The sequence below is a fragment of the Heterocephalus glaber genome, unplaced genomic scaffold (assembly GCF_053883595.1).
Source record: "Heterocephalus glaber isolate CG9 unplaced genomic scaffold, H.glaber_assembly_v1.0 deba00001720, whole genome shotgun sequence".
Classification (NCBI taxonomy): domain Eukaryota; kingdom Metazoa; phylum Chordata; class Mammalia; order Rodentia; family Bathyergidae; genus Heterocephalus; species Heterocephalus glaber.
This window is the reverse complement of record NW_028258433.1, coordinates 5,622,559-5,647,732: the sequence shown is the minus strand read 5'-3', so window position 1 is coordinate 5,647,732 and position 25,174 is coordinate 5,622,559. Positions and strand designations below refer to the sequence as shown.

Sequence of the window (25,174 nt, the reverse complement as noted above, 5' to 3'; positions counted from 1 at the left end):
CATTTAATTACAGAAAATATTGTTGTATCATGTTCTCTGAGGTGTTCTAAGCACTTTAGAACCAAACCTTATATATTTCAAGACTTCCTGCTGCCTCAGGTAATACTGTTTTGCCTTATGAATGAAGATTTGAACCCCAGGAAAATAACTTGGCCATCACTTCGTGATGTATTTCTGAAAGATGTATTCCCTCTCATCCCTGAAGGAATCAAAACTAGTTTCTGATTATCAACCTACTTTATGGTTTTTTGGTTAAAACAACCTTAAAATTCTACTTTCATCTCCTCATAATACTTAATAATAATTCATTCTTTAACTGTACACGGGTACTAATGCTTTCTCAGGGTCAGCAAATCATGTTGTGAGAATTCCTTGCTGTTTGACTTTAATATTTAAAAAGTACTTTTTTCTCAACCGAATGCTTATGCAGTGGAAATGATATTTTAACTCTTCGATCCATGGCAATTTCATTGTAGATTGCCCTCACGATGATTTCATTGATGGAATCAGGAAGGGTTGACATTTGCTGAAGCACCAGGTCAGCCAAACCAAGTAGCTGATTTCAAGTGACGCGAATTCAGGAAAACTCTGAGGAGTCACTGTGTCATGTTTTAAATTGTCATGCCTGTGACGGTGGCGGTTTCCGAGACTGATAGATGGAAAGTATTAGGAAACAGGAGGGTGGTACAGTTGCTGATCTCTGGGTGCAAATGGAAGCGGGGTGGGGGTTTCCATGAGTTGGGGCCAGGGGGCCAGGCTGTGAGGTCAGTGCTGGGAGGAGTGGGGCGCTAGACAGCCCGGGAGAGGGCGAAGGAAGGGGAGGAGGGAGCGGAGCGGAGCGGAGTGGAGTGAAGTGGAGTGGAGGCGCCGAGAGGACGGGAGGGCGGGCGAGGGAAAGTGGGGAAGGAGAGAGGAGTTGACAGAGTGCAGAGGTTAGTCCCGCTGGGAGCCCCGGGACCGGCACCCGGTCCGCGCGTGGCCGAGCCTTCCAGCGCTGGCCGGACCCAGGTCGCGCCCGCGGCAGGTCCCGCGCCCCCTGCGAGAGCGCCCCGTTCGGCCTCTCGAGTCTCCAGGCGTCTGAGCCAGGCGGGCCACGCGAGGGGTGGTGACAAGTCCGCCGGTAGTTATGAGGACGGATCTAAAATGATCAGCAAACGGAGAGCTTGCCAGACGCCCCTCAGGAGATCAATCAGTGAGCAGTTACGGGACTCCACGGCCAGAGCCTGGGATTTGCTATGGAAAAACGTCCGGGAGAGACGGCTGGCAGGTCGGTGTCCCCCAGGCTCCGGAACCGCGGGCGGGCAGAGGCGCCGGCCGCGTCTCCCGCGCTCGCTGGGCGCCCCAAACTGGGCTAGTGGGCTCCCGGGCACGGGCTCCGGAGCCGGGCTGAGTGGAGCGGGCGGCACTCACCATCCTCCCGGGGCGGCCCGAGAGCCCTTTCGCCCGCCCGCCGCTGCCCGGGTGGGGTGGGCCCCGGCGCGCGCTGACAGCCCCTGCTCCGCTGGCAGCGGGGCGGCAGGGTTACCCGGGCAGGCTTCTCTTGCCTGCCCTGCCATCCCTTCCCACCCCAAAGACTAAGTGCCCCGCTGGAGAGCTGCTCCTCTCCCAACTTAGCCTTCTCCGGGCGGAAAGCGTCCACTGGGTGAAGGCCCGGGAGAGTCAAGGGAGTGTGTAGCCAAAGCTCTAGGAAACGAAGACGTTGGCGGTTGAAGAAGAGGATTTGGAGGAAGACAGGTAAACAGTTGTTGGCACAAAGAAGTAACAAGCTGCCCACAACCCCTGTCCAGCTGCAGGCCCTCTTCACTTTGGAGTTGTCTGCTCTGGGGAATAAATTGCCCATAAATCAGACGAAAGAGAAGTAATTATGCTCGGCCAAGGGGTCTTTAAGAATCCTTACTTAGGTCAGAAAGCCAGGCCCCTGCTTAGCCAACCCTGTGCCTGCTCCAAGGAACCTTCTCCTTAAAGGGTCATGGGTGCACTGAGTGCTCTGCTGTGCTCCTCAGAGCCCACCTCAGGACCTCTGAGTGCCTTTGGTCACATTATCATACTGTCCCAGTAAGGGAAAATTGCCCAACTCCGCAGGACAGTTCCTGGGCAGCTTAGGGTTTAGGGTTCCTTTGCCCACGTGTGAGCTGCTGGAAGATGCCTCAGGGAACTCAGGGAAGTGAGATGGGAAGGACCTCTGAGGGGACCGTGAGTGGAAACTTTGAACCTTGTCCAAAGGACAGGGATATCCCCTGACATAAATAATGACCACAACAGGCGTAGAAGACATTTGTAGAAAAATAGTCTGGAGCCTGGACAGAAGGAAAGGATACCACATATGACACTAAAGAATTAACCTTCTCAGCCCCTCACCCTTGCTAATTAGATTATAGAACTAGTAGTTTGCTGGTGTTCTTACCTTAAACCCAGGCAACCACATCTCCCCAGCAGCCTGACAGCGTTCTGGAGCAGAAGCCCAAGTGTATATTGACTTGGGTAGAGTCTTTATCAAGCTAGCTAAATTAGAAGTAGGCCTCACAGATAATTCTAATACTTAATGGGGTGAGCATAACATGTCCGTCCCCTATTTTCACTACAGCACAGTGGCTCCATTTAGCTCCCCCAAGAAATAAACAGACTTTTCAGCCTGGACCCAGAAATAAATTGTGGTCACTCAGTAGTTTTGACTGTTGATGTTTGAAGACTTGTATGTGCATCATAATAGACTTTAATTAATAACAATTAATAACTTTCTCTTGTTATTGTGCTCAACTGTGTAATCTATATGATGGTTGGTGTTGGGGACATTTTTGTGGTCTAGTAAACTTCAGTTGCTTCATAACTTCAGAATGCATACTGCAAATGTCTCTTTCGTGGTGTCTGCCAGTTAAGTTGGTTAAGTTTGTGAACTCAGTAGATCCTCAGGAAACAAGAAGTCTCTCCAGCTGGGCTGCCAATACTGTGCTGGGTTTTTATAGAAGCTGAGACCAAAGATGACTGCAGCTCTATCTTTTTTCATAAGGAGATTTGGGAGGGAACAAAGTGCTACACAAAGATTTAAAACTACCAAGATTGTCCAGGAAAGTCATCTATTCACATGGATTTAGACATTGCAGTTAAGGTAATGGAGGGAAAATGTTTTGATTCTAGGAAATGAACTATACATAGAGATTTTAAGACCATGAATATATAGAAATTAAGGCTAAAAGTGGCTTTGGAATGGTAAGTTTAAGAGTTCTGAGAGAAGTGCGATTATTTTTAAAATAGCGGTATGAGGTTTTAAAATGTTTAATCAGAATATTAATATCTGCTTACCCATAATCTGCTTACCACTCTACTAACAGTGGATGCCAGCAGGTTATTCAGCTGGGACCAACCAATCCTCTGTGAAGCAGACTTCAACTTCTGCTTCTCTAAGCAAGCTGGGATGTTTGCCACAAAACCAAGCCAACTCCATGAAGGAGCTTTTAGAAGCAAATTGATTTTCTTGGGTTTTCTTGCTAAGGTAGCTAAAATAGGGAACTTTGGCCAAGAGACATTGAAATACTTAAGTTATTAATATTGGCATCAATTCTAGGTGAAAGTGTTCTTCATTTGTAAAAGCCTTCTTTATATGGTTCAGTTCAAAGTGTCAGAATAATCAGCTATATGAGTATGTCTCCAGAGGGCATATTCCCTGGCAGAAGACAATATGGGGCTATTGTCTTTTTGTTTTTGTTTTATTCTGTTGCTCTTTTTCCATCAGATAAAAATTTTGTGCCAGTTTTTCTATAACTTGCCTAAAATTTTATTATTACACTTAGTCAATGGAACAGTGTTCAAAGTGCTTTACAACAAACTTGTGTTTGTTGCCCAAAGAATTCTGAAGGTATTTGATGCTCCCTTTTGCTTTTTTATATTCCAAGGAAGGAAATCTTTGTTCTAACTCATATTTCACTCTAACTCTAATCTTAATTTTTATGCTATTCCTCATGAAAAATGTCAACCAGACAAAAAGGCAAAAAGAAATACAACTGTTGTGTTTTGTTTTGTTTCTGTTTTTGTTTTTGCAGTACAGCACATTTTCCCCAGGGCTTTCACACTGAGCTACATTCCCATCTCTATTTTTTATTTTGAGATAGGATTTTGCTAAATTGCTCAGTTGTCCAGCCCAGGCTTGAACTTGCATTCCTCCTCTCTCAGGGTCCCAGAATGCTAGGATTAAAAATACAATTGCTTAAATATACTAAAACCTGTTTATTTATTTCTTTTCTTTTTCTTTTTATGTTTCTTTCCTTTAATTCTTTTTAACTTTTGAGACAGGTTCTTGCTAAGTTCCCTCAGCCGGCCTCAAAGTTCTTATCCTCCGGCTTCAGCTTCCCAAGCAGCAGGTGCCACCACACCTGGATCAGCCTGTGGATTTCTGTGGTCTGGGGCCATATTCAGGAAGAAGGGAATACAAAATTGGAAAGGCATTTCTTAACATAGGTCACAGTGACACAAATAATGAAACTAATGACAAGATGAGAATGATGTTCAAATATGTTCCTTTCATTGCAAAATTATACAAGGTATTTATTATTAAAGAAGAGCCTATATTGGGAACCTTTCTTGAGCTTTCCAATTCTCTTGTGACATTTTTGCCAGTGCATGCTTCTTAATTTCCCAAGACTCTAATCCTCATAAGGGTCAGCAAGAGTTTTTCTCATCTGTCATCTCAGTATCCACTATTGCATTAGTGGTCATAATTGCTGTTTATTTCCAAAATGACAAAACCGGTTAGTGTTCAAAGCAGGCTTCAAATTCAGTTCATCAGCAGTCAAAGGCCATCTATGCCCTTTCCTATTATTCCACACTGCTTCCTCCAAAATTTTTTCTAAGGTTGTAGCTTGCAATTTGATTTTAAAAGAACAAAAAATACCTGGGAAAAATTACTTTTCTTTTCTCCTAGAGTGACAAGAATAACCCTACACACACACACACACACACACACACACACACCTTGTCCCTAGTCAGACAATTGGTCTGGTTAATATATGAGTTTATAGAGATTTGAAATAAAGAAACAGCCATACATCCAGCTTGCCAGGGCCTCTGTGTGATGTGCCCCCCCACCCACCCACTACCAGAGCAAAAGCTGCAGGAATGAGTGGCTGTTGTAAACCCAAAATGAACTGTAGGTTTCTTCCAGGTGATGAGAGACAGGTTCTTTCCCCTTCCGCTGTTCCCTGATCATCCACTCCTGGTTACAATTCTAAACTTTTTATAGTGTCATTAAATTCTTAAGAAAGAAGAATACTCATTAGCATTTGGTGTTTTAAGCGGTTTGAACTATTCATGTTAAGATCTGAAATATCCAAATGATTCTCCTAAAGCTTTCTGCTCCTTTGTTTAAAAACTGTACTCTGTTTTAATAGAAATTTAATCCATATGTTTGATTCTTTTATACTCACATAATATATAGGTAGTTTGTGAACTAATTGATGTCCAAGCCTTTTGATCTCTTTTATAGTCTCATTTTAAATCATTTCTCTGAGCCACAGGAAGTTTTATTACTGCCAAGAATACGCTAATTTAAAACACTAAAAAGTTTGAGTTTTGTTAGAAACATTAATCCTACCAAATTTCAGTGAGTTCTTTTCACGTTAAAACAGGTTCATTTGTTCTCAAAGTCAACAGTAGCATCCTGTGATATAAACATGAGACTGAATCTTTAATGCAAAGCAGGATCAAGAATAAAACATGGGGCATAAAAAGCTTCTTATTAAAATTTGTGTTCCATGATGTCAACAGTACAGGATGATACTAGCCAATCCTTTTCATGTACAGTATCCCACATCCCTTCTATTATCACATTACTGTGAAGAATAACCTATCCTACTCTGTTCAGCTTTTTGTAGTTGTTTCTGCTATTTTAAAATATATATGGAGTTCACAAAAAAATGTACATACACTTCAAGAGAAGAAAAACTTGTATGGGCCAGGGCCTTAGCTCAGTGGCACTTTGCCTGCCTCATGAGCACAAGGACCTGAGTTCGATCCCTGGTACAAAATAAATAAATAAATATTTTAATACTGAATTTATTGAGACATCATGAGATTAATACAAGGTAACTTTGGTCTCTACAATTACAAGAGTGCTCAAAGTGGTGGTTATTAGCTTCCAGATATTTATTATTTTTCTTTTCCTGAAGCATGTATACATGTGTTTTGGTGGCCTCTGTATTTCTTGATGGGTCAACATTGAGATGTGATTTATATTAATAATAACAAAAAGTCAAGTGAATATACAATTAAAATTCAGATCTTGTCATTTCTCTTCTTAAAATCCTGTTTAGAAGAAAGTCAAACTTAAAAGTCAAACAATTAAAACTCAAGGAGAGTATATAATTTATATCCGGGTTCTCAACCTTTACTACACATAGAATCATCTGGTGCCTTTCAGAGCACTGGTGCGCTGGCCCCTCCCGGAGACTCTGATTCATTTCAGCCACTATCCATATTTTTTGAAACTCTGCAGAAAGTTTCACTGTGCGGTGGGGTTAAGAATCACTGATTCACATTAACTGCCACATGATAATTCATTGAATTATCTGGATGAGAATCCCTCATCTAAAAATTTCAGATCAGAAATGGTCCAAAATCTAAAGTTTTTGAATTCTGACATGATGCTACAGGTAGAAAATTCTACAGCTGACCTCATATGAAAAATATAAATGAATTTAGCACTTAGACCTGGGTCTCATCCACACGATATTTCATTATGTATATGCAAATATTCCCAAATCTGAAAAAGTCTGAAATCCAAACACTTCTAGTTTTAAACATTTTGGCTTAAGATACTCAAACTATATTTTAAACCCAGAAGAAAAGTTTTGCTTAAATAAAGTCAAGTAAATGTGTCTTGCTACAGGGACGAGATGGGTGAAAAAAAGGGGTCAGTGCTCCCTAGAGAATAATGAAAAAAATTAGGACTCAGTGGGAAAAAATGGTGTCAGACACATCGATGGAGTCAGGTTATGAGATTAGGTTGAGCTGTACTGTGAAGGAAAACAATTTGACTTTCTTCTAAACAGGATTTTAAGGAGAGAATTACAAGATCTGAATACATTATTAACAGCAGTGGTCCATGTGAGACATAAAAAGTAACATGAGCAAGGATGACAATGGTGGAAGTAAAGAGACAAATTTGGAGTATCTTGGAAGTAGAAATAACTGGTGGGTTAGTAGAAATAACAGATGCATTGTTGAAGGCAAAGGAGAAGACTCCAAGGTTTGGATATAAGCAACTAATGGATGTAGCGCTGTTGGCCAAGAGAGGGCAGCTGGCAGATCTATATGAACAGAGGAGGAGTGAACAGGTCAATATTGGGCACACTCACTTTGAAACGCTTGTTAGACATCTAAAAGTCAAAGTCAAAGAAGTGGATGTGCAAGTAGAGTTTTGGGAAAAAACGCAGAGCCAGAGAAATATATTTTGGAGTTACTGGCATTCAACTACTCTACAAAATCATGGAACTGGATAGGGCTACTTCAAAGAGAATATAGAAGGGGAGGGGACAAAGGACCAAGCTCCATGGCATTCTTTGTTTAGATCACAATATATGGACATAAATATGCATGTGCTTAATTTCTGGAGGAATTAGATAGCAACACTATTCCTAAATTCTACATTCTTTAGAAAAATAGTAACATTATATTGAATAACCTTGTGATATATTTATTTCTTTGGTACCTGAAATGTTGATCCATAAAAATAATCATGAGGTAGTTTATAGCTTACTGGTAAAGGACAGGCCTAGCATGCATGAGGCCCCAGCACTTCCCGCCCCCCTACACACACCATATGAATATATGCCTAACTCTTTTTTTAAAAAATCTTTTGAATTTAAAAATTATATTGCAAAGTAAAACTTAGAATTTTTTTTCCAGTACTGAGGATTGAATAAAACTTAGAATTTTAAAACAGTAGGAAAGATTTCACAAGGTTGCCTTCCCTGCAATCAGGAAAAAGAAAAATATAGTCTTACCATAAACACTATAACTTATTGGGCCCATGTATAATAGGATAAGAGCTTTGTATTGGACAGGTTACTTCTCCAGGTCATTATACCCAGGAATAGTCTAATCAAACATAACTTGGCTCATAGGGAAGGTTTGGAGTATTGATGTTTCCAATATCATATTGTTTCTTACCTTTATTGATTATGCTTTGTCCATAAAAAGCTAATTGAGGTAAAATTTTCTAGATAAAAATAAAAAGCTATCATCTTAGTTTTTTGTGTTTGTCAGGAAATCAACTTACTTTTTGTGTTTGTCAGGAGAGTAACTTAAACTTGGCCTAACCTAGCTGCAATATGCTGGTTAGCTCTGGGAGACAACATAATTACCTAACTGGAACAAAGAAAGACCATGTTAATTGCTGGTAGCTGCCCTGAAGAAGATGCCTAAATTAGGTAGTTTGACTCAAATTCCTTAAAAAGGAATTTGATATGATTTGTATGTGTGTGTTCATCATACACCTGACCAATTAGCCTAAAAAATTAATATCTATTTTTACTTTGTGCTTTTTAAATTTTATGTTTAACAAAAACATATTATAAAGAAAATTTTTCCTGGAGACTTTCTAGTTTTCTGGGGTTTATCTAACAGTTTATTTCTGTCCTGCCATTTTGCAAGGGTAGTGATATTGCAAAATAAAAACAAAGTGGTTTGAAAAGTATTACAGCATTCCTGGGCCTTTTATAGGGTCTTTGAATGTTTAGTCCTAAAACAGTTTAGTTGAAAGACAAACATTTTTATCATGTTTGTAGTTAGTCAATAAGTATTTATTGAGCCATGAAAGAGAATCCTTGTCAAAGCGTGTTGAGACAACAATACAGTATATTAATTCTCTACTGTGGTTGGATCCTGGCAAAGCACATAAATTTTATTATGCTGCTCAAATCCCTTAACTCATCTATTTGACCAAAAATAAGCAAGCTTCCAGGACTTGCAAAAGGACAGTGTAGAATGTTTCATGACTACACAATATTGCATTTGCAAATCTGCTGTGTCAAACCATTTTACATTCTCAAACAGAATATTTCCTTAGTAATATTTTTATCCAAAATAAAAATTTCTGGTGCTGCCCCCTGCCTCACAAGCACAAGGTCCTGAGTTCGATCCCTGGTACAAAAAATAAAAAACAAAAAAATAAAAAAATAAAAATTTCATGATCTTTTGGTTCTATTATTTTGTATAATAAATGATACATTATCTATGCTTCATCATAGTATGTAGTATTTTTTAATAGTTCTTTCTTCTTTCTACATAAGAAATTGAATGAATAAAAGACAATTGTGCAACCCCATATCAAATCATAGAATCTCCTCTCTCCATCTGGATAAAGTGAAAATATTTTCAAGTTCTTTGAAGAATCTTTGAAAGTGTTTTGCCTTAAAATTCAACATTCATGATTTGAATAACATGACTGAATAAAGTACAAATATTTAAATGTGTGAAAAATATAACAAGTATAAATTATACTAATTTACCACTACATGGAAAGGTATGGGTTGTTACAAGGATGACGATACAGTGTTTCTCTCCATTACTTGATATTGAGTTGTATTCATCATAGAAACCTTCAAAAGCAATGATAGATGGCATGTTTTCTAACCAAAAGGAGTTGTCCCCATGTTCATGAGATAAGTGACTATTAACCCTTTAGAGTAACATCATAATGATGGAAAAGGGATTGAAGCTCTTTGGGATATCATACATACAAAATCACAACTGTATAATGGATGATTAACCATTAATATCTATGAAGTTAGCATTTTCCATTATAATGTTGATATAAACATTTGTCACAGCTATGACAGCAGAACTAGGAACACTGTCCTCAGTGCATTAACTATTGGTTCCTTGTGATCTTGGATTTGAGGGTGGGCTTATGCTATTGGGACACAAGTGAAAATCACTGGAACAGCAGCTGCTGAAGCCAAGACTACATGGGTTTGAATCCTTCTTCTGCCACCTAAGGAACAGGGTTTGGGGTTAGATCATTAGTCTCAATGTTCTCATTTTCCTCGTCTTTAAAAAAAGTATAAACGTAGTACTTGTCTTAGGGTTGTAAAGAGGATTAAATAAGTTTTACAAAACAACTTAGCATAATGTCTAGTCCAGAATGAACACTATATAAGAGTCTATTTAGGATGTGTATGTATGCATGTATGTATGTATATGGCATAAATCAGCAGACATAAGTCCTACACACACATACACACACACAATTCTTTCAACACTTTTACCCACCCGTGCCCCTCACTGCTAGACCTATCTGCTTTGTTTCCACAGCTTTTGAACTCATTCTAGATATCATGTCTTGAGATTTCCAGATGTTAAGAAATTGGCCTCTTTCTCCTTACTCTGACTGGCATAAAAAAAATCTAGTGCTAAATATGTTGGCAGCATTTTATACAAGTCTGTTATGATATAAATCATTTAATAAATTAGTATTTGTCTTTTCTGAAAGATCATTGATTATTATTTGTTCCTGAAAATCACCATCAACTTTGTAGCTATGTAGCTAAGAATTCATTCACATACTATTTTAGTTACTTTTCTCATTGCTGACACAAAATACCCAACAATGAAAGTTAAAGGAGGAAAGATTCATTTGGCTCACAGTTTGTAGAGGTTTCAGTCCATAGTTGGCTGACACCAAACCAGGGTAGCATGGCAGAGGGACATTACAGAGGAGAAACAGTTCATGGCAGACAGAAGGCAGCAAGCTACAAGTGACAAATGACCCTCTTTCTGTCCCTTATATTATATACAGGCTACATGTCTTTAGGGCAGGTAGCACTCACATCCAGGGTGGGCCTTCCCATTATCCACATTCAGAATTATGCCAAATCAATCAGTGGACTAATTTAGTAATCACACACCCTTAATCCTAGCATCATATTCTCTAGATCCAGTCACCTCTCCAAAAGCCCTACCTATGACCACGTGAGGCTTTGAGGGAACATCTAGACACATGCCATAACACATGCCTTGGCCTAAATGAGATTTCATGAAGATCTAATTAAAATGACAGATATAAGATTAGACAATCTGTAAGATCCCAATTAGTTTTGAAAGATCAATGAATCTATAAAACTAGACTGTAAATCTATGCTGAGTGTGGTGGTACAAGCCTATAATCCTACCACTTGGGAGACTGAGGCAGGAAGATCCCACAAGTTCAAAGCCAGCCTGAACAACATAACAGGACTGTCTCAAAAACAAAACATAGAGAGAGAGAGAGAGAGAGAGAGAGAGAGAGAGAAGGAACTTAGTGTCCTAAATCTTTTAGTTCCTTTGCATGGCATGCTTTGATAGATGAAAAGGCCAGAGCTCAGAAATGTAACCTAGGAAATTGATGAATGTCATTCCCTGTGTAGCTCTGGTCACCTTGCCTATGTCAACAGCAGCAATTTAGTCTCAATTTCATTAATTTCTGTCCTGATATTTATAATTTCCTTTCTCATATTAGCATTGGATTCAGATTGTTCTTGTTCTTCTAGGACCTTGAGGTTTATTAGGTTGAGCTCATTCTGTTTTCCTGATGTGGGAATTCACTGCTATGAACTGCTCTCTTAAGACTGCTTTCATTGTGTCCAGTAGGTTTCAGTATGTCATACTCGCATTATTATTTGAGAATAAAAACTGTCTAATTTCTTTTTCAATTTCATCTGTGACCCACTGATTATTCAGAGAATATTGTTTAATTTCCATGTGTTTGTATAGTTTATGTGTTTTTTTGCCATTGATTTCTAGTTTCATTGCATTTTGACCTGCTAATATGAATGGATAATCTTGATTCTTTTTCATTTACTTAAGCATGCTTTATTGGCTAGTACGTGGTCTCTTTTGGGAAAAGTCTCATGTTCTGAACGGTAGCAACTTAGAAATGGTATCATCTGTTACTGAAACTAAATCTGCCAGAAATGGAGAAGGATCAAGGAGGGGACAAACTAGGAGTTCAGGGCCTGCAGTAATTCTAAAACTATGAGTCCTTCCACCACACTCCAGCAGGACTAGCTTCAGGGACCTGTGCAGTGACCAAAGTTCCCCTGATCAGAAGCCCCCACACATATCTGACCACTTGATTTAATGCTCTACTATTAACCTCTTAAGAACTGTTGATCAGAAGACACACTCTCGTTTTGTACTGAGCCTGCAAGTGATACAGCAAGTCCTGCACTCAGGGGAAACCAGTCCCTTGTGGAATCATGCCTTGCTTTGTGACTTCACGTTCATAGGCAGCTTCTTGTTATATAAGTAAGATAAAAGTGATGTATAAAATCATCTGCTGTTTGATCCGGAAGGGATGACCTTGGAAGGTTTCCAGTGAGCATCTGAAAGCTACAACTTACATCGTCTCTGCCCCTTGCTCTGAGGGAAGGTGAATTTCCAAGAAGGAAATTGTGGTTCTTTTATTTTATTGTTTCCTGATTCTGACAGCATCATTATGAAGTAAGGCATTAACATTACTCCTGATGTTTGCAGAGTTATAATGATTGTAATTTACTTATTATATATATAAATGCTAATATTTTAAGTATTTTACTTTTTAAAATATTATGACATTTAGGCATAATAGGAAATTGGTATGCTACAATTTCAGGTCCTTGTTTTGAATACTTGTCAATTAAGCTGTTTCTTAATTAAATATTTATATAAATAATGTCCATAAAAGAGTAATTAATTCAGCCACTTTAATTAAAAGCTTTAAAGACATTTCCTGTGCAGGTTTCACCTATAGTAATTACTCAGAAAAGGAAAGTAGGAGAAATAATAATAAGCCTGTCATTTATTACCAGGGGATTTCAGGGTATGTCTGCCAACATTTTATTTTGTCATTATGCCCATTTATCTCTGAGAACACTAAGGCTAACCACATATAGCCTCACAAAGTTGCATCATCCAAGAATATACTTGAGTAGTTCTGAATAGTCACACAAATAAGTAAGCAGATTCTAATTAGCCAGCTATAGAGCAGGTTGTAAGAAAGTCATGATGATGGCAGGGCCCTGACACCCATGTGGGCCCATTGAGGTTCCATAAAGAACCCCAAATAACGATGGCTTGGAAAGCCAGTACTGTGTATCTAACTGAAAACAGAGAGGTATGAGATATGTAAGCAGCTTCACCAAAGAACTTTAGTAAGTTTTACTTTCCATATTTAAAAACTGCTGAATGTGTAGAAGAAAATTAAACTTTCATATCATAATCATCAGTGTTTAGAAGTTAAACTACAGGGTCAGAGATTTAGCTCAGTGGCGCTGTGCCTACCTTCCAAGTGCAAGGTCCTGAGTTTGATCCCCAGTACAAAAACAAAAGAAGTTAAACTATAGAACCACTCTGTAAAAGTTTCCTGTATGAGTACTCAAATCTAATGACTTGCTCAAATGTCTGTATTTGTGCATAGGTCTCAACCTATTTATCGTGACATGCCAGCTACCCTGACAGAGTAGCTGGGATACAGGAGGTGCCCACCAAGTGCTTTTTGAATGAATTAGAGATATTATGCTATCGGCAGCTACCTAGCACTGGACCTTATTGTATGCAAGCCATGTGCTAAAGGCACTCATCATATTAAGGTTAAGGCTTCTCAGTAGGTAGGTATTCTCTGTTAGCATGTACAGCACCTTGCTGCAATTTAGAAAAAAAGTTTTTCTCTGGGATTAGGAATTGGAAAAAAGTGCCTCCCTTGAGAAAATCCAGCCTCTTGGGTGTGTGGCTCAATTATGTACCTCAGGCTAAATTTCAGCCTGCACAGCCCTCCCATCCAAAAGCACTTTGCATGTGAAGGGCACAGGCTGAACGGTTCTTCACGGTGGTTCTGAATATTTTTACTCTCCCCATTTTAAAGCTGAAGAAAGCAAGGGTTGCTTGCAAGGGGAAGTGACTTGTTCAAGGCATATACTTACCATTCAGAGCTATACAGATTTTAGAAAGTGGCATGATTCTCACAACTTGACTCCAGGACCCAAGCTCTAATCATAGTCTAGCACTGAGGGGGGTGTAGCACTTCATGAGTGTCGTAAGAAATACATGGAACCCATTTCAGAGCCCTGCTCTCGTGGCCTCAAGCTAATCACAGGAAAGAACAGAAGGAACTGACCAGAGTACCCTGGCAGCCCAGTGTCTTCACAGTGATGATGATGCTGATGATGCTGATGATGAATGATGATCCTGAATATTTGTGTAGCACTTTTCAACCAAGTGTCCAATGATGTGATCTAACAGTGGCTCAAAGTCAATAGGTCCTCACAAAAGTCCTTTGCAGGAAGGAGGGTGGGTTCTGTGATCTCTGTTACATTAATAAGACAAAGGAGAATAAGAAAACTTACGTTCCATGTCTAGTGTGTGACAAAGGGGATTTGAATCTAGATTCCCTCTCCAGTGCTTGCTCTTCTGGTCACTTTCCCGCTGCCCAATTTGAGTTCAGCTCTGTCCAACTCAGTCAGTTCTTATTAACCAAACCCACAGCTCCCAAAGGGATAGTATGTTGGAACTATCAATAAAGGTTTATAAAACTCAGGCCGCTGGACTCCTCCTGAGACCTATTATGTCCGTATGGGTGAGGGGGTTGTATGTATTTTTAAAGAAGCTTTCCAGGTGATGTAATCATTTACAGCTTGCTTGCCACTATCTTCCTTCTTCCCAACAGTGACTGGGAATGGCTCTAAATTCATATCACTTTCTTTTTTTTTTTTAATTCTTTTATTGGTATATTGTAGGTATACAACACAATTACATTTCTCATTGGGAATTGTACCTTTGCATAATGCATCTTGGTTCTTATTTTTTCCCCATTCCTAGCCCTCCCTTCACCCCCTCCACCCTTCCCTATTTTACAAAGACTTTATTTCCATTTCTCATCATTTTTCCTGTCCCTTCTTTCCTTTCCCCTGCCCCTCCCACTACCCCTACCCCTTTGGACCTTTTCTTCCTATTTTGCATTATCGATTATTCACTCTAATCATTGGTACATTTTAGGTATACAACATAATGACATTCATCATTGGAAATTTGCACCTTTACATAGTCTCTCTTGGTTCTTATTTTTCACCCTTACCCAGCCCTCACTTCAACCCCTCCAGTCCTCCCTATTTACAAAGATTTTGTTCCTATTTTTCCATTTTCTCATATTAATCCTATTCCCTTCTATCCTTTCCCGTAGCCCTCCCACTTCCTTCCCCTTTGCCCCTTTTCTTCCTATTTCACATTACCTATTATACATTTAGTCCCTATTTAGACTTTCACTTTCTCACACCAGAGAAACTATTCGGTATTTATACATATGCGTCCTATTTATTTCACTTAAGAGTATGGCCTCAACGTGCATCCACTTAGCTATAAATGTCTCTAATTTCTCATTTTTTATGGCTGAGTAGTACTCCATTTTATTTGAAAAATCCACATTTTCTTTATCCAGTCTCCAGTTGATGGGCATTTGGGCTGTTTCCAAGTTTTAGCTATCACAAATTGTGCTGCTATGAACATGGGCACACATATATCACTGTGGTATGATTCTTTAAATTCTTGGGGAAGAACCCCAGCAGTGGCATAGCAGGGTCAAATGGGACTTCCAGTCCTAGTTCTTTGAGGTATCTCCATACTGATTTCCACAGTGGTTGTACCAGTCTACACTCCCACCAGCAGTGGAGCAGGGTTCCTCTTTCCCCGCAGCCCCACCAGCATTTGTTATTGGTTGATTTCATGATAGCAGCCATTCTTTCTGGAGTGAAGTGGAATCTCAGCATTGTTTTCATTTGCATCTCTCGAATGACCAGTGATGTTGAACATTTTTTCATGTATTTATTTGCTCTTTCTACTTCTTTGTCTGAGAAATATCTGTTCATTTCAGATGCCCATTTTTGGATTGGGTCTTTAAATTTAGGAGGTCTGATCTTTTTAAGTTCTTTATAGATTCGAGATAGTAGACCTTTGTCTGAGAAAGAGCAGGTGAAGATTTTTTCCCACATTGTGAGTTGTCTCTTCACACTGCTGGTGGTTTCTCTTGCTGTGCAGAAGCCTTTTAATAAGAAGAGATTCCACTTGTTGATCGTTTGTGCTAGTTCATGGGCAACTGAAGTTTTGTTCATAAAATCTTTTCCTACACTGATGTCTTCAAGGGTTCTACCTAACCTCTGTTCCAACTGGTTCAGAGTTTCTATTTTAATATTTAGATCTTTAATCCATTTTGATTTTAGTTTAGTGCATGGTGAGAGATATAGGTCTAGTTTTAATATTTGGCAAATTGAAGCCCAATTTTTCCGGCACCATTTATGAAAGAGGCTATCTTTCCTCCAGTGAAGGTGTTTGGCTCCTTTATCGAAGATGAGATGGCTGAGTGTGTCTGGTGTTGTTTCTGCATCTTCTAATCTGTTCCACTGGTCCTCAGGTCTGTTTCTTTGCCAGTACCATGCTGTTTTTATCACAGTAGCTTTGTAGTAGAGTTGCAGGTTGGGGATTGTGATACCACCTGCCATGTCTCTGTTACCTAGAATTGCTTTTGCTATTCTGGGTCTCTTCTTGTTCCAAATGAATTTTTGGATTGTTTTCTCAAGGTCCATGAAGTATGCTGCTGGGATCTCAATTGGAATTGCATTAAATCTATATAGCAGTTTTGGAAGTATAGTCATTTTCACTATATGAATCCTTCCTACCCAGGAGCAGGGGATGTCTGTCCATTTTCTGATATCATCTTCAATCTCCCTTTTCAGAGTGCCATAGTTTTCAGAGAAGAGGTCTTTGATTTTTTTTGTTAGGTTGATTCCTAGGTATTTCAGTTTTTTGGATGCTATTGTGAAAGGAATTATTTGCCCTATTTCTCTCTCGGTGAGGGTAGAGGAAAGCTATTGATTTTTGTGTGTTGACCTTGTAACCAGCTACTTGACTCAATTTGGTTATTAAGTCTAGAAGACTTTTGGTGGAGTTCTTGGGGTCTTCTATATAGAATATCATGTCATCTGCAAATAATGACAATTTGACTTCTTCATTTCCTGTCTTTATTCCTTTTATTTCTTTCTCTTGTCTAATTGCCCTGGCTAATGTTTCCAGACCTATATTGAATAAGAGTGTTGATAGTGGACATCCTTGTCTTGTTCCTGATTTTAGTGTGAAGGATTTCAGTTTTTGCCCATTTAGTATGATATTGGCTGTTGGTTTTTCATAGATGGCTTCTATCAGTTTGAGGTAGAGACCATCTATTCCAATTTTTTGTAGGGTTTTTATCATAAATGCATGTTGGATTTTGTGAAATGCTTTTTCTGCATCTATGGAGATAATCATATGGTTTTTGTCCTCAGCTCTTTTGATATACTGTATTATATTGATTGATTTTCATATATTGAACCATCCCTGCATCCCTGGGATGAATCCCACTTGATCAGGGTGTATGATCTTCTTGATGATCTTCTGCATTCTGTTTGCCATTATCTTATTAAGGATTTTTGCATCTGTGTTCATTAGTGAGATTGGCCTATAGTTCTCCTTTTCTGCTTTGGGGATCAAGGTGATGCTTGCTTCCAGGAATGAATTTGGGAGTATTGCTTCTCTTTCAATTTCACTGAAGAGTTTATACAGTAGTGGCAGCAGTTCCTCTCTAAATGTCTTGTAGAATTCCGGAGTGAAGCCATTAGGGCCCGGGCTTTTCTTAGTTGATAAGTTTTTAATTACATTTTTAATTTCATTGGTTGATATTGGTTTGTTCAGAATTTTTAGGTCTTCTTTGTTCAACTTTGATAATTCATATGTATCTACAAATCTGTCCATTTCTTCAGTGTTGGCCATCTTATTGGCACATAGGTTCTGGAAGTAGGTATTGATGATCCTCTGGATTTCTGCTGGGTCTGTTGTAATTTCACCCTTTTCATTCCTAATTGCATGGATTTGGGCCTTTTCTTTCCTTTTTCTGACAAGGTTGGCTAAGGTTTTATCAATTTTGTTGATTCTTTTGAAGAACCAACTCTTGGCTTCATTGATTTTTTGTATCGTTCTCTTCGTCTCCATTGCATTGATTTCTCGTCTGATCTTTATAATTTCCTCCCTTGCATGAGCTCTGGGGTTGTCCTGTTGTTCTTTTTCTAGAAGCTTGAGGTTCAGCATCAGGTTGTTTAATTGGGCTCATTCTGTTTTCCTAATATGCGTATTCACTGCTATAAATTTCCTTCATAAGACTGCTTTCATTGTGTCCCATAGATTCCCATATGTTGTACTGGCAGTGTCATTTAATTGAAGGAATTGTCTGATTTGTTTTTTAATTTCCTCTGTGACCCATTGGTTATTCAGGAGTGTGTTGTTCAATTTCCATGTGTTTATGAAATGTTTTGAGTTTCTTGTGCTATGGATCTCCAATTTCATCACACTGTGGTCTGATAATATACAAGGGATAATTTCAGTTCCTTTGTACTTACTTAAACATGTTCTATGTGTGAGTATGTGGTTATTTTGGAGAATGACCCATGTGCAGCTGAGAAGAATGTGTATTCTGATTTTGTGGGGTTTAAGACTCTGTAAACATCTGTTAAGTTCATTTGTTCAAGAGTTCGATTGAGTTCTAGTATTTCATTACTTATTTTTTGACTAGTTCATCTATCTATTTGTGACAGTGGGGTGTTAAGGTCCCCCACTACAATTGTATTAGTGCATATATGACTTTTCATGTCCGTTAGTATTTGTTTTATATAGTTGGGCGCACTAGTGTTTGGTGCTTAGATATTTATGATTGTCATCTCTTCCTCTTGGATTCTTCCCTTTACAAGGCTGTAGTGTCCTTCTTCATCTCTCTTAATCAGTGTTGGTTTGAAATCTACTTGATCTACAAAGAGGATAGCTACTCCTGCTTTTTTTTTGGGTTTCTGTCACATGCAGTGTTGTTTTCCACCTTTTAACTTTCAGTCTATGAGTTTCCTTTTGAATGAAGTGTGTTTCTTGTATGCAGCATATTGTTGGATTTTGCTTCTTGCCCCATTCTGCCAGTCTATTTCCTTTGAGTGGTGAATTGAGACCATTAACATTGATGGTTATAACTGAAACTTATTGACTTGTCATTGTCATGACTTTTTCTTTTTGTTGGGTTCTCCCCCTTTACATTTAATTTCTTGTCATGCCAGATGGGTTCATTCTGCTTTGCTTCCTGGGGTTGTGATCCTCAATGTCTGTTCCTAGGCTATTGTGTAAAATTCTTTGGAGTGCTGGTTTGGTATTCACGAAGTTCCTAAGGCACTCTTTGTCATGAAAGTATCTTATTTCTCCATCCATTTTGAAAGATAGTTTTGCAGGGTACATCAATCTGGGTTGGAGGCTGTTTTCTTTTAGGGCTTGGAATATGTCACTCCAAGCTCTTCTTGCCTTGATGGTTTGTGTTGAGAAGTCTGCTGTGATTCTGATGGGCTTTCCTTTGTATGTGATTTGTTTCTTTTCTCTGACTGCTTGTAGAACTTTGTTCTTCTGTTGAGTTTCTGGAATCTTAACAATTATATGCCTATGTGTAGATTTTTTTTGATCAAGGCTATTTAGAGTCCTATATGCCTCACTTATCTGTATGCCAAGCTCTTTTCCCCTATTTGGAAAGTTTTCTGCCATTATTTCTGTGAAGAGTTTTTTTATGTCATCTCCACTCTCTCCTGTTTCTTCATTGACTCCAATCAGTCTTATGCTATTCTTCTTTGCATCATCTAGCAGCTGCTGGATTGATTTCTCATGTTCCCTTATAATTTTGAAGCAATTTTTCTTTTCCTGGTCATTAATTGCAATCTTATCTTCTATATCTGAAATTCTGTCCTCACATTGGCTCATTCTGCTGTGTAGACTTTCAATGGAGTTTTTCATGTCCTTGCAATCTATTTGCATCTGTTTTATGGATTCCATTTGTTTCCTATGTTGGGATTCCATCATGTTCCTGAGCTCCTCTCTAGATTTATTAATCATGTCTTGCACTAGGGGCACAATTTCTCCTGTTACCTGAGAAATTATTTCTGATTTCATTTTTTCCAGATCCCCTTTTGTTGCCAATTCAGTGGGTCCAGGTGGTTGAGTATCAGAGGGTTCCATCTCATTTCCCTTTGAGGTTGCTGTAGGTGATCTGGAAGTCTGGTTTTGAGACTTATTTATGTGTTTTCTCATTTCAACTGGGGGGGGGGCTATTGCTGCCTGCATGGATTACCTCCTCTGAGCTGGGAGAGGTGGGACAGGGGTGGGGAGCAGCAGTAGGGACGGTGGCCTAAAACCCCTTTCTTGTGGGCTGGGAGCAGTGGTAGGGATGGTGGCCTGGAAGCCTCTTCCTCTGTGCCGGGAGCGGTGGGACAGAAGGTGGCCCAAAAGCCCTATCCTCTGGGCTCGGAGCAGCGGGAGAGATGGTGGCTGGGAAGCCCCTTCCTCTGGACCAGGAGCAGTGGGATGGCAGCTCAGAAGCCCCTACCTCTGGGCTGGGAACAGTAGGACTCAGTACCGTGGTCTGGTGGTCTGGTGTCCTCTGCATCTTTGTAGTGTGGAACCAGGTGGCTGTACACTCTTATCACTTTCTTAGGTCCCTTGCCATATAGTTTTTTCCAGGTCTGGTATGTTATCTCCCTTCTGCATTCCTGGATCCTGCCTACTTTTCAAGGACTAGCTCCAGTCCTTTATGATTTCATTGCCAGCCAATTTACCAGTTTAAATTCACCTGTTTCAGGTCATCTATTTCATTAGTGATAATTTTGAGACTACAGGCCAGTCTAAATCACACCAAGTGACTGGGGATTACAGGTCACTTTGTACTTGGCCACTTGATTATAAGCAAAATGATAATTTCTGAAATTAGTCTACTAGAGTAGAGACTTTTGAGGGTAAGGAAATTACATTTAAGCCTTTCCCATGAGCCAAGTTTTATAAGTGTTGGTAACCTGACTCGCTGACTCAGCAATGGATTAAAGGGAGAACTACCTGGCTGAAAGATATTAAAGGTATCTGCTATCCTTTTCCTAAGTGCTGAGTTCACCTCCAGTGACCTGAAGCTCTGCCTGCATTGTCATGATCCCAACCCCAGGCATTTCATACACCCATCAGCATTGTGGGCTTATTCAAGGTAAAATTTTCCTATCTTCCAGCCTTCTTCTAAATACAACTGGAAATTTCATTTTACAACTAAAGGAAATGAAAACTATGTTTACTCCACTATTGTTGTTAGAGTGGGGAAAATGATGAAGGCAAAATTGAAATTTAAATATTTATCTGTCATCAGTTTAAGATGTTATAGTTCCTTTTTGGCTATTTTTAAAAATTATTATAGGGCTAAAGAAAAAATAATGAGGCCTTAGAAAAATTGTCCCAATCATGACTTTACTTTTGTGGATATTCCAAGATTCTCATTCACTTAACTTATTCAACAAATATTTATTAAGCATCTGCTGTGCTACTGGGGATTCAGTGGTTAACACATCAGACAAAATCAATGGACTTCCATTCAAGTGGTGGAGACAGATAATAAATAAATTACCATAAGTCTTATAAATAGCACATTGTGAAGAAAAACAAACAATGTAAAGAAGCTAGACAATGTAATCAGAGAAAGTGTCTTATACAGTTTGGATTGTTATACCAGAACCATAGAATAGACAGCTTAAACCACACGCATTTATTTCTCACATTTCTGGAAGCCAGACATCCAAGATTATGGTGCATAGTTGGGTTCTGGTGAGGGCCCCTTTCCAAGGTTGCCTTCTCTTCTGGTTGTATTCTCACATTACAGAAGGAGGGCAATAGAACAAATTCTCTTTCAGAAGGGCATTAACCTTTTTCTGAGTTCTCTACTTCTATGTCCTCTTAATACAGTGGAGATTGGGATTTCAACATACAAATATGGAGAGTCACAAACATGCAGTCCATTGCAGGTGAGCTCTCTGGGGAAGTGGTGTTGAAGCCCAGGTCTGGGAGAAAGAGTGTTCTAGACAGAAGGAATAGGAGGGATTGGTCCTGAAGCAGGAACCTAGGGATGAAAACTAAAAAGGAGTGTGGGGCTGCAGTGCAATGAGTGAGGATAAGAGAGTAAAGGATGGGGAAAACAGGTAGCCAGGCCCTTTGCAGCCTTGCACTTGGGAAAGACTCTGGGTATGATCCTGGGTATGATTTAGTATGAGCCATGGCACAGTTTATGATGTGAAAGATGGGAACAAAAGACAACAGAGCCTTGGAGTGGAAGCACTGAGACCCCAAGCCTTCCCTGAAGTAGTCAACTTAGTTCATGTCTCGGTTATACAAAAAACATCTAGTCACTAATCACATAAGGTCTACCACTTAAAGGGGGAAAAATAACCTCAGACCCTCAGATTTTATACAAATAGGAAAAATGTGAATCATTCATCTATTCAAAAATATTTAAGTGGGATTAATTGGATGATTTGTTTCTCGGATGTATTAAATTGAAAAAATCATCCCCTGATATTTGTACTCAAGCATAGCTAAAATACTAAATGAATATTTAATCCTATCCTATGCTCTGAATTGAGAATTAAAACATGAAATAGAGTCTAATTATCAAGAAACTCATCACCGATACAGCAGTGGAGGAATGAACAAGCTGTCCAGATAGGGCAAAAGATGAAATGGCTTTGCACAGGAAGAGACCCCTGAGTGGGGCCTTAAAAGAGAGATGTTGGTACACTCCAAGCAGAAGGAATAGCAGAGCACATGTAAGGAAACAGAGGAAGGAAGTGACACCAGTGATTGCTGGATGCTGCTAAGACCTGGGGGCAAGCAGAAGAGCAAGTGAAAATGACTGGAGAAACGGCCAGAGCCCAGTGACAAACTTCAAGTCTTAACTTTTGGCACTATATGAGATAGTCTGTAAATTACTTTATAATGTAGGATTACAGATGATCCCAAGTTTAACAATTTTCAACTTTATAATGTTGCAAACATGATATCCATTCAGTAGAAGTTGCACTCCAAATTTTGAATTTTGCCCTTTTTCTGAGCTTGTGATATACAGTCCTGACCATGTAATCATGAGAGTTAACAAGTGTTGCCAGTGTTTTTTGGACATTGTGTTTTGTGTTTTCCTACCCCATCATGTTAAGAAAATATCCATCTGTGTGTACATGAAATAATTAGCATTTTATTATGAAACAGATTTTGTGTTAGATGATCTTGCCCAACTGTAGACTAATGTGTTTTCAAGCATTTAAGGTAACCTAACCTAAGCTGTGAAGTTTGGCAGGGTAAATGCATTTTCAATTGATGATAGGTTTATTAGGATGTAAGTTCATGATCCCATCATAAATTGAGGAGCATGTGTATGTAGATATGGGAATCCATTTTGTTTTCTCTATCATAAACATCACAAGCTCCTCTTAATTTTTGTTATTGTTCCTTTCTAAATTATTTTGCTCTACAGCTTTATAGGATAATCATTAGAGCTGCTTTTCTCAGCAAAGAGTGTAAGGTTTTTGATGGCTTTTAATGATGGCTTTTGCTGAATTAGTAAAACCTATAGGAACTCCTGGAAATTCTTTGCTTATAGACTCTCAGGGTTTCTTCACTCCATGCCTTGGCATAATTGCTTGTATTTGCAAACTGAAATGTGTCAGATGTACACATGGTGTGTTACAGAGTCTTGGTATTTTATGATTTCCACAGTGGAACTAACAAGACTTCTTAGTCTATTTTCCAGAAGACTTTGGGCAGTCGTTACTTGAAAAGAAATATGAAATGGACATCACAGGCTGTATCTATTCATTTGTAAGCACTAATCGATGACTTGTTTTATGCACGATTATGTAACAGCTACTGGAGACATAGAAATAAATACAATAAAATTCCTTCTTTCAAGGAGTTTAAAACTATTAATGACTTCTAAAATTCTTATATTCCATGACTTTAGGGTATTTCCAGAATTATTTTTAGGTCAGTAGTTTAAAAGGTTTTATTCCATCTTTATTAATTCTTGAATTCTTTGGTTATTCTTAAGTTCAGTCTCTTGTAGAAAGCTGAATTTATTTTTCCAATATACTGACTAGAGGCAAGGGAAAAAAATAGCCAGAAGAAAAGTACTAATTCATGGTGCACACTGTGAGGCTCTACATAAAACAGCTGTGTTGTAACACTTACCCTTTTTATTCACATGGAGTTGTTCTCTGGAGTCCTCAGATATCTGTGGTCGCCTGAGGGCTCTTCAAATGTCACCAGGGCAACAATAAAGTAACACACATGAAGCAGGCCCTCTGTGGCAGCTTTTATGAAAAGCATTGAGTTAAATTATTACATAACAAACATCTGCATATGAAAGGCAGTGGCCTGTTAGAGAACCCAACTGAAAACAGTGCTGAGTTTGATTCCTATCTCCACTGATAACTCACTGACACCCTTAGAAATCTTCTTGTGCCCCAACTCCCCAGTTTGGAATGTGGAAAATATTAATACTGTATTTATGTCCTCGAGAGAATTATGAGCTAAATTAGGGTGATTACTGAAAATGGTTGGAGACAAACTACCATCTGTCCTTCCTCTTACTCTTTCTTGGTTGACTTCACAAAAAACATTAATGGGGCTGGGGATTTAGCTCAGTGGTTCCAGCGCCTGCCTTGCAAGCGCAAGGTCCCAAGTTCGATCCCCGGTACCAAAAACAAACAAAAACAAAACAAAAAACATTAATGAATTTCTCCACTCTGGTTGAGACTATATTTCCCCACCAATGAAAAGCCTAGAAAACTCAACAATGGCTAGCATTGATTGAGTCCTTACCATGTGCCAGACCCTGTTAAGCACTTGGTATGTATTAAAGTATGTCATCATAGTAGCCTGTTCGGTCAACACTATTAACATCTTTTTTTTAGTGCTTCTTTTTTTATCAGTACATGTTTGTGACACATAATGGTTACATTCATTGTGGGGAGCTGGTTCATGTACATGACACATCTTAACTCTTTTTATGTCCCCTTCCCTTCTTCCTCACTCTATCTCATGGTCCCTTTTTATTTTGCAAAAAGATCTATCTCCTTGTTTCCTATTATCTATCTTTAATTTTGTTCAAAGATCTAAATATTAATATCATTTTATAATCAAGACATTTAAACTCTAGAATGTTATGTGATTTTTGGCTCTGGTTGTCAAGGCTAAGAAATACTCTGACACTAAGATTAGAATCAGGTGATCTGTCTCAAAAGCCCTCAGTCCTCTATACATGTTAGCT

The 25,174-nt window shown here is 39.0% G+C and overlaps 1 protein-coding gene across 7 annotated transcripts in view; it reads left to right on the top strand.

The window, feature by feature from the left end:
• Stard13 (StAR related lipid transfer domain containing 13) overlaps positions 1-25,174 on the top strand; it is a 532,559-nt gene that overhangs the window by 297,947 nt on the left and 209,438 nt on the right. Inside the window, exon 1 of one of the 7 annotated variants that reach the window (XM_013075845.3) lies at positions 822-1,267. The exons of 5 other annotated variants lie outside the window; for them this stretch is intronic. In XM_013075845.3, coding sequence (XP_012931299.2) covers positions 1,144-1,267 — 124 coding nt within the window. In that variant the 5' untranslated portion in view covers positions 822-1,143. Of the gene's footprint in view, positions 1-821; positions 1,268-25,174 lie in introns of those variants that run through there. One more of the 7 variants, XM_021266493.2, reaches the window with a different exon arrangement.